The sequence below is a fragment of the Cornus florida genome, unplaced genomic scaffold, assembly GCF_030987335.1.
Source record: "Cornus florida cultivar Cherokee Brave unplaced genomic scaffold, ASM3098733v1 CherokeeBrave_3.0.0_Hap2_Chr05, whole genome shotgun sequence".
Classification (NCBI taxonomy): domain Eukaryota; kingdom Viridiplantae; phylum Streptophyta; class Magnoliopsida; order Cornales; family Cornaceae; genus Cornus; species Cornus florida.
The window spans coordinates 57,415,359-57,433,404 of NW_026775575.1; the positions used below are offsets into that span (position 1 = coordinate 57,415,359).

At 32.4% G+C, this 18,046-nt stretch overlaps 1 protein-coding gene across 1 annotated transcript; it reads left to right on the plus strand.

Moving 5' to 3' along the window:
* Positions 1–594: 594 nt before the first annotated feature.
* Positions 595–11,465, plus strand: LOC132306548 (peroxisomal membrane protein 13-like). Its single transcript, XM_059803969.1, has 5 exons — positions 595–740; positions 4,111–4,344; positions 6,188–6,528; positions 10,532–10,624; positions 10,780–11,465. Exons 1-5 carry the CDS (start codon positions 716–718, stop codon positions 10,993–10,995), a joined length of 909 nt encoding a protein of 302 aa, XP_059659952.1. The 5' UTR covers positions 595–715; the 3' UTR covers positions 10,996–11,465.
* The last annotated feature ends 6,581 nt before the right edge of the window (positions 11,466–18,046 follow it).

Genomic DNA, 18,046 nt, shown 5'->3' on the forward strand with positions numbered 1-18,046 from the left:
ATCAAACAAGTTTATATATCAATATATTCAGTACTTAGAATTGACTACTTAGAATTGAGTACTTAAATTTTAATTTTAGGGTTAAAATTATAAAACTTCCACTACTTTCAAATTTTGATCATAAAACGCCAACCTGTTTTATAAAATCCCTACACTTTTTAAAAATGATCACATTGCGGATTATGAAATGACATATTCAATCTTACTATTTAATGTTAAATTATTTTCAAAATTTACAAAAATATCCTTTAAAATTACAAAAATTATGTTATAAAGAAAAAAGGGTGAGAGTTTTAGAGGGAGGGAGGGCATAATTTTTGTAATTTTAAAGGGTATTTTTTTAATTTTTAAATTTTAATTTAACATTAAATAATAATATTAAATTTGTTATTTTATAACCCTATTCGATCATGAATATTGGGGCAAAATATGTTGAGATTTTATAATTAGAGTTTGAAAGTAGCAGAGAGTTTTATAATTTTATGCATTAATTTTATCAAAAAGCAACAAACCCTTGTCAAATCCGTCACACGGTACAAATCCGTTTGATAAGGGCACAATTGTAAATTGACGGGGCAGAAGAACACCGACCACTTTGTCTCGGGCTTTGCAATAGAATAGAGAGAGGATATACCTGGCTGACCGTTCCTCTCACTACCTCTTTCCCTCTCTCTTCGTCACGAGAGGTTGCGACGCCTGTCCTCATCTCATCTCCATGGAGTCCAGAGCTCAACAATCAGGTCCGCAAATTTCGATCTCAATACAATTTCGTCCCTTTTTTTTTTTTTTTTTACATCAGTTTGATCTGGTTTTGTCATCATCAACTCGATTCTGTTTTTAGGATTTTGATGGGAAAATTATTTGGCCTTTGCGGTGGTCTGAATTGATTGTTTTATCGATGAAGTTTTTAGGGTTTTTAATCCTGATATGTTTCTCTATCGAGGTGGAATTGAGAAGGAAATTATAATTTCGAATGTTAGGTTGATGTTGTTTTGTGGGATCAGAAGAGGTCTTGTTACATGAGGTCTCATCAAATTCTTTTTCCCTGAGCTCGAGTCTCATGTAATTATAAACCTAAATAAATATTTATTTACCTTTTCCTGTATTTTTTCAGTAACCAAACTTGGCTTTCTTGCAAGAAGTAGTTGTTTTGTTTTCATGAGCTTTTTGCTGTATTACTCTTCTTTCAGCTGAGACGATGACCGGTTCCTTCTAACAATCTTCCCAATTTTGATACTCTGATCTCTCTCTGTATATGAATTATCACTAATGAATCCTGGCTAGAATTCAGATAATAATTATTTTTAAATAGAAATAGCATTCATTTTTTATCTTGTGTTTATAGATGTTTTTGGTTCCTGATTGTTGATGTGAAACACTATTAGCTTCTGGTTTTTCTTTATGTTGTATTTACCGATGGTTTTATGGAGATCTCTATTTCCTTACCCAATTTTACTGTGTGTAAGAGACCATTTTAATATGATCATGATGAGTAATGAGAAGGAAGGCAAGATAGGACCAATTGAAAGTTTGAGTAACTTTTTGTATTGTTGGGCATGTGATTTGGTAAAAACTCTCTTGCTCTCGAGAAATACAAATCATACTTGGTACAATATGTGGAGCATGAACCCCAAGGGGTTGGCTCAAGTGGTAAGTCACTTCGCCCTGGTGCCTCTGGAAGCATCAAATCTAAGGTTCGACTCCTCTTGGGTGCAAACACTTCCTTGGAGGGGGAGTGTGTGAGTACCAATTAGGAAGAAAAAAAGAAAGAAAGTGGAGTATGCTCCCTTTGTCACCTGGATGGAGATGTTTTGTGATTTTATTCAAAAAGGCTAGATAAACTTCTCATTTCTATTAATTTGTCTTGAAGCTTCTTCTCCTCGAGGGAATTGAATCTATTTTTTAAATGTTGAATGCTTTTGGCTTATTCATCATTATATTTGGCAAGTTTGTTAGTCTCGGTATTGGATGGCGAAATTGGGTATTGTAGGATCGGATGGGTTCAGATTAACTCGATGAAATTTACAAATTGAAGGTAAAGAATTTGAATGATTATGTCTTTGAAATTTCATTTGATTCCAGTTACAAGTGTTGAAGGGGATGTTAGAAATCGGACTGACTGAAGGAACTGGCCAGCTTAACTTGATAACCACAATTTAAGTAAACTTTAGTTGGAACTTGAATGAAACTTTGACTCAAGACGAAACAGAATGCAGATTAATTTAGAGTTAATTATATTAATTATTTTTAGACATTAGCAGATGGTGGGATGAAACTTTTTTCCAATATCCTTACTTGAGGGAGATGGTTGGCAGGATAGATTTTGAGGTACTTAGATGTTTTGCTTATTTTTGTTCTGCTATAACAGGCGGCAAGGCTAGATTAGAGGGCTCAATGATAGGTCTTTTTAAATGGCAGGTCGGTATAAAAGGCTTTTGCTTGACGGTGAGGTTGACAGTTGTACTTGTATCTATTTAATAAGGATAAGCGCCTAGTCCTAATGGTTTTGCTTTGTAATGACTTTTGTGCTATATGGGTCTAACGAAATCACCGATTCCAGTTTTGCGCTGTAGTCTTTATAATATAAGGTACTTGAAGTCCTAGGTCTTTTCAAGATTTAGATCATTACTTAAGGGCAAACTCGTTCGCAACCTTACCCCCCATGCGGAGAGGCTGTAAACCCCCAAACCCTGCAGTGGTGGGTGGCTCGTGTACTAGGGTTGCCCTTTTTATGTTTTCAAGAGTTAGTTTGGTTAATTATCCATGTTTCTATTTTTCATGAAACTTTACTTGTATCTAATCTCAATATCTAAATTGAGTGGCTTTAATATGCTGATTAAAATTTGTTTAACAAGGAATGTCGTTTGTTGCCGCATTTTAATAGAATATGTATGCCTCTGGAAAATTACTACAATGCGTTTTAGGAAACACCAAGAGCCATTTTTCTTTTTTCTTGGTTGTTGAATGTTAAGAGAAACATAGGTTTCTTTTTTGGTAAAGCCTAGAGTTTGTTTGTGTTATTTAATAGATCTTCTTTGTCATCAAGCAAAAAATCTAGGAAAGGAACAATATAATGTTAATACTTTATAGAAGAACATACTCTATGAAGCCCAAAAGATTTTCCTTCGTATTTCTGATGGGTATATAGTAGGGGTGGCAATTCCTGTTCGTGGGTCGTGTTCGTGTCGTGTCGATATAAGGGTGTTATACTAAATAGGTAAACCCAAACCCATTCCATTTAATAATCATGTCAAAATCCTCAACAATAACCTAATCCGTTTATTAAACAGGTAAACGTGTTAACCCGTTTAATGACCTGTTTATCAAAACAAGACATTTAATATTTAATCAAATATTAAATAATAGAAAAAATTTGTCATAATTAACCCAAAATATTCAAAATAAAAAGAAAAATCATAAGGCATAGACAAGGTTAATGTTGAAATGAATTAACTATCCATAATAATTGGATTTAAGCAGGTAACATATTACTAGGTCATATTCATGATTATAACATGTTAAGTTAAATGGGTCATAAACGAATTACACGGGTTGGACCCCTCAACCTTAACCCGACATGATTAAGTAAACGGGTTAATCGTGTCGACCCTTTTATGACCCAAACCCGTTTATGCCAAACCCAAACCCTTTTAACTTGTGTCGTGTCGTAATTTGCCACCCCTAGTAAATAGTATTACTTATAAAAAAGAAGAAGATGGCTGTATAGTATCAATTGTCTTAGTAAGTTCCTTGTTTTGGATTCAAATGGTTGATGCCAGTCAGCTGAAATCGTCTCTTTTGAATGTTCGGACAAACTTTTGAAACAAGATATTTCTACAGGATGGCTATATTAATGATCTAATTTGTCATTTTAGAAGAGACTTGGGAATGGATACTCCCTGTACCGTGTCCTTGATGCTAGTTTTTCCCATATTTTTAGTAGCGCTTAGCAGCTCAGAAACTATGTGTTCTGTCCCTGGTGTTAGTTTCCTTTTTATTTTTTTATATAGTTCTATGTCAATGTTCCATTTTCTAGATGCTCTACTTTCTTTTTGAAATTGTTGCAACCCATTTTACCTTCATCTGCTTTTGGTATTTTTTGCCATGCAGCTAATAGCCCTCCTCCAAAACCTTGGGAACGAGCTGGTTCCTCATCTGGTCCTGCACCTTTTAAACCCCCTTCTTCTGGTAGCACTAGTGATGTAGTTGAGGCTTCTGGAACAGCAAAGCCTGGTGAAATTGTTCAAAATGCAGATAGGAATACGACTGTAAACAGGAATGCACTTGGGAGGCCTGTTCCCACTAGGCCTTGGGAGCAGCAGAATTATGGTAGCACTTATGGAGGTAAATGTTCTTAAATTTTAATATGATTCATTTGCAAATTTTTGGATGTAAATCTTGGGCATTTTTACCTTTGGTGGTTCATATTTCTTTTTCCCCCAAACCATCATTTCTTTTTCAAGTCGGTCACATACACCACACTTCACCAACATTTTGTACTAAAATTTTCAATACATGATGCTGTGCGTTCCTTCTGCAATTTTTTTTTTTTTGGTATATCATTATATATTGTTGAAAAACGAAAGAGTGAAGAGAGAAATTAAGCAAGAACAACATATAACGTGGTTCGGCCGTCTACATCCACGGCACACAAAGTCCAAAGGGCTACATCTCTTTCATTATGTTCTCTCTTAATTTTGATTACAATGACCATCTTTCTTTATGGGTGAAAGAATACAAACATGTGATAAACATGAGAAATATATTGATGGAGGATTCGCAAAATCAGTCCCATTAATCACTCCTATCAAATATTCTGTCAAGGGCTTAAATCACTCCTGTAATGATATTCTCTAACATATGTGAATAGTGTATCATTATTTGTTATGCTTTGTCTTATTTTTCTTCTGTTGGGTATTATTTTATGGCAAAAGAGACCCTTAAATGGCTAGTGATGAAGCTTCTTTTTTCAGCTTGCTTCTAGGAATGACATGGTTCAGACCATTAAACTGAATTGTGTGTATTGTGCATAAAGACGATGTAGACTCTTGTTGTTAATGTAATTTTACCAGCATTCAACAGCTGGTTTAATTTAAAATTTGAACTTGTTAACACTTAAGATCTTGCAGACTGGACTGGTATTGAGTGTGATTTAATGCATTTACCTTGCCATCACCATGCATAACATCACTTGTGGTAAAACGTGGACGTTCCTTTTATGGAAACAAGGTGGTGTTTGATTATTAAACTTGTTTGTGAGTCTGCATCCACCAATGCATATAATGCTCTAGTACTAAATTTTTTTGGTGCTGAATTAATACTGTGAAAATTTAAATTTGTCCATTCAGATTGAAATTTCACATTTCAAGTAGATGTTTTTAGCATTCCATAGTAAGTCTATATGACCTTAAATTGGGATCCTTTTTTTGCGTGTTCTAAGGCTTAAGTGGTAGCTACTTGTGCGTTACTAAATATGTTCTTCATTCTTTCAGGTAATCTACTTTATTGGGTGTCAGACAGCCTGTTAATAAAGTAAAAGTGAAAGAAAGTGAATACTTTTAGTGGTATTTGGAAAATTAAGGGTAAATTTACAGTGAGTTCACGGTAGGCCTGTCAACAGATCGGATTCGGATCTAATTAATCAAATCCATATCCGATTTGTTAAGCTAACAGACTATCGGATTCGGATCGTTAATGGGTTATCAGATTGAATGTTCCAATCTATATCCTATTTAGCTCAGATACGAATCAAATCGAATCGGATTCGGATTATTTTTTATTTTATTTTTACAAAGATTAAAATGACATGTATAGCTATAATGTTAGATGGAGTGGGGAATTGTTAATATATAGGATGGTGCATAATATAACTATGAAACCAAATGAATATATTGATAAATAATTAATATATATAAATTTAATACCAGTAGATAACTAATATATAAAACATTCATATATAGTATATTGTAATGTAATAATATATATATATGTATAAAATTTTAATCGGATCAGATTACCTATAATCCATATCCGATTTGTTAAGGTAACGGATTGTCGGATTCGGATCATTATCGGATTTTTTTTTTTTCAATCCATATCCGGCTAATCGGTTCCGATCCATGGACAGGTCTAGTTCACGGGCTTTGGTGCAAGCTTTCCACCTGATTATTGTTTTTTGTACATGCAGGCTATGGTTCTGGTTTGAATTCTGGTTTTAATTACAATTCTGGTTATGGTTCGGCAATGGGTGGCTCCTATGGTGGATTAGGAGGGTCTTATGGTGGGGGGTTGTACGGGAACAACATGTACAGAGGAGGTTACGGTGGGGCCGGTGGGCTTTATGGAGGTTCCGGCGGGCTTTATGGAGGTTCTGGCATGTATGGTGGGGGAATGTACAGTGGTGGGCTTGGTGGCCCAATGGGTGGTTATGGGATGGGCATGGGAGGTCCCTATGGTGATCAAGATCCAAATAATCCATATGGCGCTCCATCTTCTCCACCGGGCTTTTGGATTTCCGTAATGCGTGTGGTAAGTCAAGACGAATCCTTTTTTCCGCTTTCGTTACTTTCTATATGCACCATAGAACAGAAGGTAATCATTTAGATTGTTCACATATTGTCAGTTATTTAAGTTTTTATCCAGTTACAGTGCTGGTCAAAAGCTTTAGATTCAGTCAAGATGTGGTATTTTCTTCAAAAGTAGTGTTTGTCAATTAAACAATGTGGTTTTAGTTACTTGGCCCTTTATGGGGTGTGTAAGATCACGTGTTCCTAGATTTAGTCCATGAATGCAGTTGTTATTTCTTAATGAGTGGTTGTCATTTCGTAAACGTATTTTTAAGATTAACAAGTTTCTACTTGCTCTTTCACACTGACCTCCCTTTGGGTATTTGATACTTATGGAGACCTTTCCTAAGTTTCCTGAAATTATACTGCTTCCCTTCTGTTTTATGTATACACAACAGATCCCCCCTTCTCCTGAAACACACTGTTACTAATATGATGGAAGTAGCTCACACCAGTTTGTAATTTTTATAAAATACACATTTTACCCTTATCAAACTCGAACTAAACCAACATAAAATATCTCACTGCTGGAGTCAAGTCAACCTTGGAATAAAAGATCCTACTTATATCCTCAATCACTAACTCAAGTTTAATAATATGATCCTTCTCTAATACAACCACCTCCCCGAGCATCCTTTCCACCAACCGTGTACACAATCTCTATTTCCACCTAAGCCAAGAGCTACGATGCTATCAAATTGCCACCAGTTGCCATCCATTCCACTTAAATACCATTTACTTGTCCCACTCAACCCGATAATTTCAAGGAGCCATAACCTATGTACATGTATATTTATAAATATAGTTTGTGGTGGTCTTTCTATTTGTATGTTTAAATGGATTTTTAGTCTTTAGGAGTTGGAAAATATGTGTTTTCAATTTATCAAAATGCAATGGCAACCATTAATTAGTAATTTTTCCTTTTATCTAATTGTCGAATAATTTTCATGATTGATTTCAAAATGACATACTTGAAAATCTGGCTAGGGTCTTGAATAAAAAAGATGGAGAACTCTTTGGTGTTTGATTCATATCCGCATGATTTTTTTTTTTTTTTGGCCTGTGTGTGTGTCTTTGTGGGGGTAGGTGAGTGGATTGGTTTATTTAATGGTTATTCAATGGACAGGGTCAAATTTAGTCGCTGAGTTGACTCGAATATGGGACTATTGGGTTAACAGTTTGAAATTCCCACCCATTCTTGATGACTCTCTTCATTCTACGGCTGTAGGCCAAGTCATTGAAACCAACCTCAATTCTCTGTCAAAAATAATGTAAATTACTGAAATTGGTTTACGAGGACATAGTTGTATTTAATCAGGTGGATGCCCTGGGTGGCAATGCTAGTTGATTTGGTTTGCGGGATAATGGTGATATGGATGGTGGCTAGCATTGCTGGGTTTGGGTCCTCGTGATATATGGTCGGCAGGGACTGAGGGTGTTCTGTAGGTGGATGGCGTTGAGACCTATCACTTGGTTGGGCTGAAGGAGAAAGACAACTGAAAATATTTTTAATACACAAGGGGTTAGGGTTAACAAGTTCTGTGATTCTTGTGTTCTGGGTAGTTTGGCTTCGTACAATCCAATATGCACGTATTATGAATGCTACACCTATGCAGTTTTCTTTGCGTAAGTGTTTTTGGGAGAAGTTAAAAGGTTTATTCTTAAGATGAGCACTTTGTAGAATTTACATTTTATACATCTCCCACTTGCCATTTACCAATATGAGCATTCTTTTGGGGAAAATTATGTTTGTAATTTATGGAACTTAGTAACAATCTTATGTCCTCCATAGAAGGCATTAAAATATCTTGGAATTCTATTTGGGGGGGGTGGGGGGAAGTTTCCTTCAGGGATCACTTACCACCAAAGTCTTGGCTCGAGTGTTATTTCCTCCTCCTCCCTTCCCTAAAGGGAGGTGGAGGGTTCAAAACCCAATGTGGAACGTGTGTAAGAGCATGCTACCTGTCAAAATAAAACCTCAACCACTTGCCTCCCTGGGACGAAAAGGAAAAAAGAGCAAAAATGATGACTATAATTCAGGTTAGCAAATTGATACAGCATGTTCATTTTGTTGCTTGTTTTTGGGTAGTGGGGTAGTTTGCTTCTTCAACCAGTGTGTTTAGTAGTTGATATGTGGGTATTGTGGTATTGTGGTCTTGTGGACACTAAGCCTCTGCACTTTTTCTCGACATAACTGTTTGTTATCTCCTATTACAAGTATTTAGCACCTGTTGTGGAAGAAGTTAAATGGTTTTGTCTTAGAGGTCTTATGATAAGCACTTCCAAGAATTTATATGCATATATCTTCCACTTTGCATTTACCAATATGAGCATTCTTCTGGGGCGTATTATACTTATTAATGGGAGAACTTAGTAACATGGGAACTTTTGGCACTGTTCTGTTGAGTGGGTTGCCAATCTTATGTCCTCCAGAGAAGGCACTAAAAATTCTTGGGTAAATTACACTTACACCCGCTAATGTTTATGGCCTAATTACACATGGTGGCTGAAAATATGCCTAATTACGCAGTTTACCCCTTAGGTGCACGGGCTCAACGACCCCCTTCCCGTCAACAAGCTGTTATAATTGTCAGAATTTTTTGATGTTATGACATATTTGCCGTTCTCCTTGATTCAAAGACGTAAATAGCCAAATGATATGGACCATTTATCAAAAAAAAAATAGCCAAATGATATGGACCAATATACCCTTTACTGAAAAGACGTTAATAACCCTACTGTTACAAATAACCAAAAAAAAAAAGACCATTTCTCTCTGTTTCTCTGTGTCTTTGTCTCTCTCTCTCTCTCTATATAGAGCGTCAAAACTTAAATAGACAACCTAGGAGGTCCAAGTATTGAATTTAGTGAGTTAATAAGCCTGTCATCTATTAAAATAATTCTAACCCACTTAGTTAATATAGAAAAATCAAAATGAGCCAATAAACCCCGTATATTATGACCTCACTGTGTTGGCATAACCAGCAAAACAACATAAGTATTTCAATCTGCAATTGAGTCGTACAAACTCACTGCTAACAACCCACAAAAATCTAGCACACAAGCGCCAATGGCCGAGTTGACTCGGCATCGTAAAGCGCAGATACTTTGAGCGCAAGCAGACTTGAGCTCTCTGGTCATAAGCATTGTGAAAAGTGAGAGCAAAATTATGGGTCAGATTGATGAAACCAATACAGATGTCGTTTTTTAATGGGTTGAACAGGTTTGTGGGAGAGCAACAAAGAGATTTTGGGTTACCTGTTTTGGGTTCGATGCGCATGTATACAATAAAATCTCTCTCTTATTATCCCTTTTTGTATGGATGGGTAGGAACAACAATGGAAACCCTAACTTCGCAGAACACAACTTTGCTACAACTCCAAGGGTGATTCGATCAAGTTCATACAAAATGGCTTCTATACATTTCATCTAACAACGTAAGCACCCTTAAAATTCTATTAAATTGAATTCACTCTCTATAATTTCATGGCTTGCAAGTGCGCTCTCACTGCATCTTTTCCCTCTCTTTCTTTGCTTAGTCTACCAAAAACACAAACTGTAAAATGTTTTCTTAGCATTCGAAGTTTAAGAACTATCCATTTCGATAGCTTTGAATCTATGAAGACTGGAATGTTAAAAAAAATAAAAGAGAGAGAGAGAGAGAGTTTGGTATTATAGCAGGAAGGTAAATGTAATTAAGGCCACTTTTGAACCCGTGTGTAATTAGGTCTAACCTTAGGGGTTGCAAATGTAATTCACCCAAAATTCCTCGACTTCTAACTGGAAGTTATTCATCCTTCAGGTAAATATTGACCATTGTACCCGGAATTTTGTGCCGTGTTATTTTATTTGTTTTTACTACGCTGTAATTGGTGCCTTTACATTGTGCCGTTGTGTTATTTATTGTTTCTAAATATATTTTTTCTTTTTGACAAGTTTATTTTTGGGTTCTATGACGTTGGCAGATGCAAGGTGTAGTAACCTTTTTTGGCCGGATTGCAATCCTAATAGACCAGAATACCCAGGCATTTCACTTGTTCATGACTGCACTTCTTCAGGTCTCATGTACTTCTATCTCCTGATTTAGTTTATTACTGGATGAAATTAAAGAACTGGCCCTGTAATCGTTGAAATTTAACAACTCAGTGAGTCAGATTTTGCTGTAATGTTGTACAGTATGAACCTGACCGAGATGTTTCATTATCATTTGCAGTTGTTTGATCGATCAGGATTATTGTATGGAGAGCTGGCCAGATTTGTGTTCAGGCTGCTTGGCATAAAAAAAAAGCCTAACAAAATACATCCTCCTGGACCCAACGGACTTCCAGGCCCTCACAACCCCCATGGGGGTCAAAACTTCATTGAAGGACCTAAGGCTGCTCCTAGTGGTGCATGGGACAATGTATGGGGAGATAATGCTGGTAACTAGTTTGGTCTTTCTCACTTGCATTTCATTCTGAAGGAGCCCAATGATAATCGGCAGCAGTCTGTATGGAAGTAAAGAGTACAGATGAATTGATGCTGCCGTTGCTGCCTGTATAGATAGGAGTCGACATGGTGGGATTGCTGTTTGCATGAAATAAAACTCTCTCTCTCTCTCTCTCTCTCTCTCTCTCTCCCTCATATAGAAGGGTTGTATTGTTGCCTTGGATGATCATGTACCGAACACCCCCCATATTGTAAGCAAGGGAATAGATAATAATGTAGGATGAATGGAGGAGGGTCTATTTGTAATGTTTAATTTTAGTTATATTATTTTTCTCCACCTGAATGCTGAATCCGATTGGAGTTTGTTTTCCAACCGTTTTGAGTTTGAGTGAGTGTACATGGATGCCGGAGTTGCTATTCACTTCCACTAATGTTGTTGATTCAAATGAAGCTCCATGTGATTTTTTGTTAGATGGTTAATGCCCACTAATATTGTTGATGGAAGTGAAGCTCTATGTGATTGCTTGTTGGATGGTCCCAAGTGTATACCTAGCTTGTATGCATTTATAATTCATGTACTCATGATTACCTTTAATTGGATTCGATTATATAATTTTTTTCAAAATTAGAAACCAATGATAGTTTAGTTAATTTTCCCTTCTAGGTAAACTGAAAATTATTAACCGAAAATAATTACAAAAAAATAACCAATATTTTCAATGTATTTAACCAAAATTTAGAAAAGGTGACAATTCATAATTTAGCAATAATATTTAGAGAAATTACTAGTAAGTCCTACTTTTTAGTTTTAAAGACAAGTCCTAAATTGTTTTTATAAGGATCATACAATCCTAATTTAACAAATCTTTCTAACAAAGTTTACTATTCTATTAACAAATTTTTTAACCAAATGTTATTTGCTTATTAAAATACTAACCATATCCTTTACCTCTATATAATTGATATCAATTATAAAATAATAATGACAAAAAATACATAGTTTTAATTGCAACTAAAATTAACAAAATGTTAAATTTTTTAACAAGTTATTTAAATTGTAATAAAAATAAATATTTAAACAAGCCAACAAATTTCCACAATGTTTATTATATGAAGCGTATTCATGTACGATTAATGAATTATTAAATTCATTTTACTTTTTTTCTTCCTATTTTATATTGTTTAAGAAATAATTGATTTCAAGAATTAAAAGTAAGTTTATGTTTATTTAAGTATATATCTATATTTATATCTATATACCCTATAAAATTGTATTCAATTTAGATTATTTATATACACTTATAAATAATTTCTTTAAATTACAAAAATGTTATACCGACGTTACTGTTTTCGAAGAGTTGTCATATTTCTCTTTATTAACGTCATTTTTCTTTTTTCATTTTTTACTTTCCTTTCTTTTTTTTCTCGCAAAGAGTTCTTGTCTTCTCTCAATTAAACATCAAATCGATACAACTTCTTTATTTATTTATTTATTTTTTTACATCTATTCGGCTCTGTCATTCTATCTCCCTGACCCTTTTCTATATATATCCCTTCTTACAAAAAATTTCCCTGTGCAAAAATTGTTGGAAATATTTTTCTTCTATGTTCTAACACAACTTCAAATATTTTCAAGAAAATTCATATTTGGTTGAAGCACATGACTCAAGCTTTATTTTTATTTAAGGTATGTTTCAATTTGAATTTCTGTACAAATTTAATCAATACTAGTTTGTTTTTTGAAGCTAAGTTTTAATTTGAATTCTATACCAACTATTTTCCAACCTTTTTGATTAACAAGCCATACCACTTTTGTTTTTTACTTTTAGCCTATAATTACATCTGTTTTAGGCTGTACTATTGAGAGTTAATAGTTCTTTGTTTGTCAACATTGTTTCTTGTTTTGCATAGATCGAGCCAAATTTAACATCCAAGTCTTTTTACATTTTTTATTTAGAATTTTTTTTAAAAAAACTAATAATTATTTTGGAAGCAGTAATTAGAATATTCTATTAAAACTATGACGGTAATCATCTACCGCATCTATCATGTATATATTATTTTTTAGTCCGAGTCTTAAAATTTTGATTTAAAATTTTTAACCCTTTAATACAATGCTTGAAACGTCGTGTCTTCTATATATGTGATTTAGTAAAACTAAAACACCGTTATAATGTAATTGTAAAAGTTATATCCTTTGGGTTGGAACTCATTTGACCTTGATTAAAAGAGACATCACTTTTTTGATATATCAAAGCTTTATAGATAAGTTCGAAAGTTAGGAAAGTGTTTGGGAAGGGATGAACAAGATCATAATTGAATATGATTAGAGAGAACGAGCAAATAAACGGCGAGAGTAAAGAGAAGTATGTAAAATCTATATGGATCAATTTCGTGCCCGTTCTTATAACAGAAGCTTGGTAAGGCTTTCCTTTCAAAAGGAGATATGAAATTGATATTGATGCTACTGAGTGAGTTAGTGGTAAAGGATTCCCATAGTTCCATGCCTTTCTGGCTTTTCAGTGTTTTTAATTCAGCTGTAACGAAATTTTAAATGAGTATTATTACTATTACTTATTCAAAATGAAAACAGTTTTAACAGAGGTGACTTTCTACTATTTTTCATTCCTATCCCTAACTCTAATTAATAAAATTAGAGACATAAAATTTAAAATTAATTTAAAAGTAATTTACTCCAAAACAAATATTATTTTATTCAAAATTTAAGTCAAATTAAATAACTAAATGGAACAGAGTTTCAAAACAGAAACAATAAAGCACACATGAAACAAAATATGACAGAATAAACATGCTAGAAACAAATTTTCAGAATATAGTCTTCAAAGCCTTGTTGAAATGTTCTGTGGTTTATGAAAACATTAATATGTAACTTTTCAATGAAAAACAACATACATTCAAATCTATTAAAGAAAAAAAAAAATCTTTTGAATTTTATTACAATTAGATTAAAAACACTCAAAGAAACTTATTTTAAAAAATATTTGAATTTTATTATTATCCTTTTTCAAACGTATTTTAGAAAAGTTATGACTAATTCAAATTTCTTGTAAAGTCGTATTGTGTTTTTTATTTATTTTAGACACCTTTTATTAAAAGCAACTTTAATTATATACCATACCTTAAAAAAATTGGTAACTTGGCATCAGCAGTTAAGATGCTTTTCTACTTTTATATTTAAAAGAGACGCCTATTGTAAAGGGTTGTCTGTTCTTATATATACCTACGAGTCATATGATCTCAGAAAATAAAAAATAAAAAAATCTTTCATGTTATCTTCTTCTCTGCAAATTTTTATTTTTTATTTTCAGGCCAACATCATAAGTACACTATACTTCTTAAATAAATATATATATAGGTTACAATTCTTCTCTCCTCTAAGTTGACAACACTGCCAATAGTATTGTGCTTCAATAAAGATGAAGCAAATTAAGACACAGACATGACAGAGCGATTGTTAGTTAAAGTTATTATATACAGGAGTCATTTGATTTTTTTGTGTATTATTTTCTGCGACATTATCCATATTTTAATTAAGAATTAGAGTTAGAATCAAACATTAACACCTCTTTAAATTCTTGAAAAGGTGTCTATTTAACTACTAACACCTTTTTTTTTTTTTTTTTTTAAAAAAAAAGAAAGACTCCAGACAAAAGTTATTGCAATTTTTGTTAAAGACATATCACAAAGTTTGTCAAGTGTCTAATTATTGTTGAATCGATGTTCAAATTTTTGTAAGAATTTTTAAAGGCCTCTCTTCACTTTTTTTTTTTTTTTAATTTGTTGATTCTTTTGAGACATTATTATTATATATTATTATTATTTTTCTATTCTTTTTCAAGAGTTGCGTAGAAATGAAACTTTTCTTCTATTTTTCAAGAGTTATGTCCAAATGAAACACCCATTCAATTATTATTATTATTATTATTATTGGTATTTTAAATAAATTTATGAAGAGTTGTGTCATAGAGGTGTTGGCAAGTCGAAGCACATAAATGAGTAAAATTATATGATTACACCTTATAAATTCACACCTATTTACTAAGACACTTTTTCATTACATGCATCTATAAATACCGAGAGTCATTCAATAGACGTTTCTAAAACTCCTTGGTTTCAAGGTTTTTCTCTCCTTCTACTTGCTTTCCCTGTCAGAAAAATATTTCAATAGCCTGGGTTTTCCCACGCATAACATTGCAAAGAGCGTGTTAGACAAGTATTTTAGACTTCTATGTTCCTTTTGCCCCTTTCCATTTTTAGACTTCTATGTTCCTTTTGCCCCTTTCCATCTATTAAATACTTTTCTTACTTCGGTAATGAATGACCAGACAAGATGGAACATAGTTCAATGTGAATAGAGATCGAGAGCAATTTCTTTTTATCCTTTTTTTTCACAAAATATCTAGGATATGTCAGTTCCGTCAACTGAAAAATAGAGTTTAAATATCTCGTAACATCTAACAAGTGCTGACCAAATTTAAGGATGTAATATTTCATAAGTATTGATTTTCTAAATTATAGTTTTTATTTTTCTTTTCAATTTCTTTTACTTGTGTTAGATTTGGCTTGTTTTGAAGCCCTTCAAAAAGATGCTTGAGTCCTTAATACCGTACCAACAGAGAAATAGACAAGGGAAACTGATCTCAGTTGGTTGTACAAGGATGATTCTTTATTTTTTTATATACAAGTTTAATGCTTACAATGTTCACTCCGATTAGAAAACAGTCATAGTTAGGAAACTAGAATGATTTAATATTTGTTTATTTCTTTTCAATTTCTTTTTAAAATATTATTCTAATTGTTAACTATTTGCTTAAGAGTTTTAATTTAGATATTTTATATAAAAGAAAACTGTATGTTGGTTTTACTACTAATTAATTAATTTATTTTTATTTTTTTGGCAGATTAAGCCAAAAACACTCAAATTGACACTTTGATAAATTTGTTACATGGAATTAAAATAATATGACATATCATTAAATTTTAAATTAAAGATATTTTCAAATTGTGATGATATAGTAATTATTAATTACAAACATTTTAAGTGAGAAGAAACTTGTATTTCTCAATATATACATAAGTTTATTGTTATATAGTTTCAACCTTCCAATGGCCAGCCTATGTGTTCAAAAATAAAATCTTGACCTAAAATTGTAAACTCTAATTAATTTGTGTTAAACATTAATCACAAATTATCATAAATTCCTAGATCTTAGAACTTCAATTAATTTCACATTCTTATAATGCATAAATAAATATAGTTAGATATACATACCTCAATTCATGATATCAAATCTTGTTGAGATTAAATCCAATGTCTAGATCCTTTAATCACGAACCAATCTGTAACTCTGATCAATCGGGAAAGGTGGAAACTGGTTTCTCTCTCTTGGCCTTTTGCACACAATAATCTTTTACGTGTTGTCTCAATAATAGTACATAATTGATGGAGCATATGCACTTTTATAAAGGCAGAAAGAGGACCAGCTTTCCTTATTAGTAACTTAATTCCACTTTCCATCAAAGTAAGGAATAAGAAAGGAAAGCACTTCTCCAATATGTAATTACCAAAAAAGTAATTATAAGTTGACCAAGAATAAATAATATTAATTAATATCTATTTACTTAGCCACCAAGTAATATGTCACATGTCCAAATCATGCGGGCCATAATTAAATAAATAATCTTACAAAAATGCGTTAAGAACAAAAAATAAATAAATAAAAAAAGAAAATAGGAAGAAAGTTATAAAATGTCTAACAAGAATTAAGTTTCTCTAAAATAGACATGACTTGGTTTTACCTTTTGTTGTGACATTGTTACATATTCTCCATTCTTTTTTATTTTCTTGATTCAATAGATTTTCAATTTTCGTTCACTTCAAATATGTATTTCAATATAGATCTTAATTTCATTTGCCTCTTGATATTTTTTTTCCCATACCATTAGTGATTCACATTTACTTTTTATTTTTTTTTTATTTTTGCATTTTCAATTTTACTTTTTATATATATATATAGATTTTTCATTTACATTGGTATTTTGCTAACTAATACATCTGGTATTTAATTTTTATACACTTTTACTAATATTTTGTTCATTATTTGCCTAAAGAATTTTATATTTTAACACATTTTTAACCTTTTACCTTTTGAAATTAGATTTAAAGTTTATTGATATTTGTAACAAGTTGCAAAAGTTAGGAATAATTCTTTTTTTAATTTCAAATTGAATAATTAGTAATAATACTTATCTCACAAGACTACAATAATTAACAAGTGAAAGATTTAACCATGAGAAAAATAGGGGAGTGAATCATCTCATGATTGCACAAGTTATTTAGAATATATCCAACAGATCATGAAACGTTTTCCCACTCCAAGAGGTACTATTTCAGTTTCTTCTTTTTAACCTACTCTAAACCAATCAAATTTAAAAATATTATGTTTCAATTACAAATCAACTGTCTAATAATAATAACGTTAAATAAAAGTTTAATTTAATTTTTTTTTTTTTAAACAATGACCGTTGTTAGTAAGTTGGAGTCTGGAACTTAACGTCTCTTGAAATCTGTCAATTCCAAACTTATATAATCTATCTCAGTTAGTGTTTTTTCAAAAATTGAACTATTTAAAAAGAGTTCTATGATTCTCACACTTTGAGCATTCGAAAATAAAATTGTATAAGGTATTAAGAGGAATGCTAATATTACGTTTACTCCACTCTAATAGGTACTATTTTAGTTTCTTCTTCTTAACCAACTTAAAATCAAATAATTTTAAGAAAATTATCTTACAATTGAAAATCAACTCTAAGTAAAAGTCTACTTTTAATTTTAATTTTTGCCCCCTAGAATACAATGACTGGTTCAAGTTGGTTGATATTTGAAACTTTGCATCTATTGAAATATATCGGTTGCAACTTATATAATCTTGACATCAAGATTTTTCGTATATTCGTCTCTCTCTGTATTTCTATGCAAAAATTGTCAGATGTACCTTATGTCTTCCAAGAACAACTTTGAAACCTTTCAG

Coding starts and splice junctions, on each gene's coding strand:
- LOC132306548 (XM_059803969.1), top strand. CDS start 716: ATGGAGTCCAGAGCTCAACAATCAG. Junction 4,345..6,187: donor TTATGGTAGCACTTATGGAG/GTAAATGTTCTT, acceptor TTGTACATGCAG/GCTATGGTTCTGGTTTGAAT. Junction 10,625..10,779: donor TCATGACTGCACTTCTTCAG/GTCTCATGTACT, acceptor TATCATTTGCAG/TTGTTTGATCGATCAGGATT.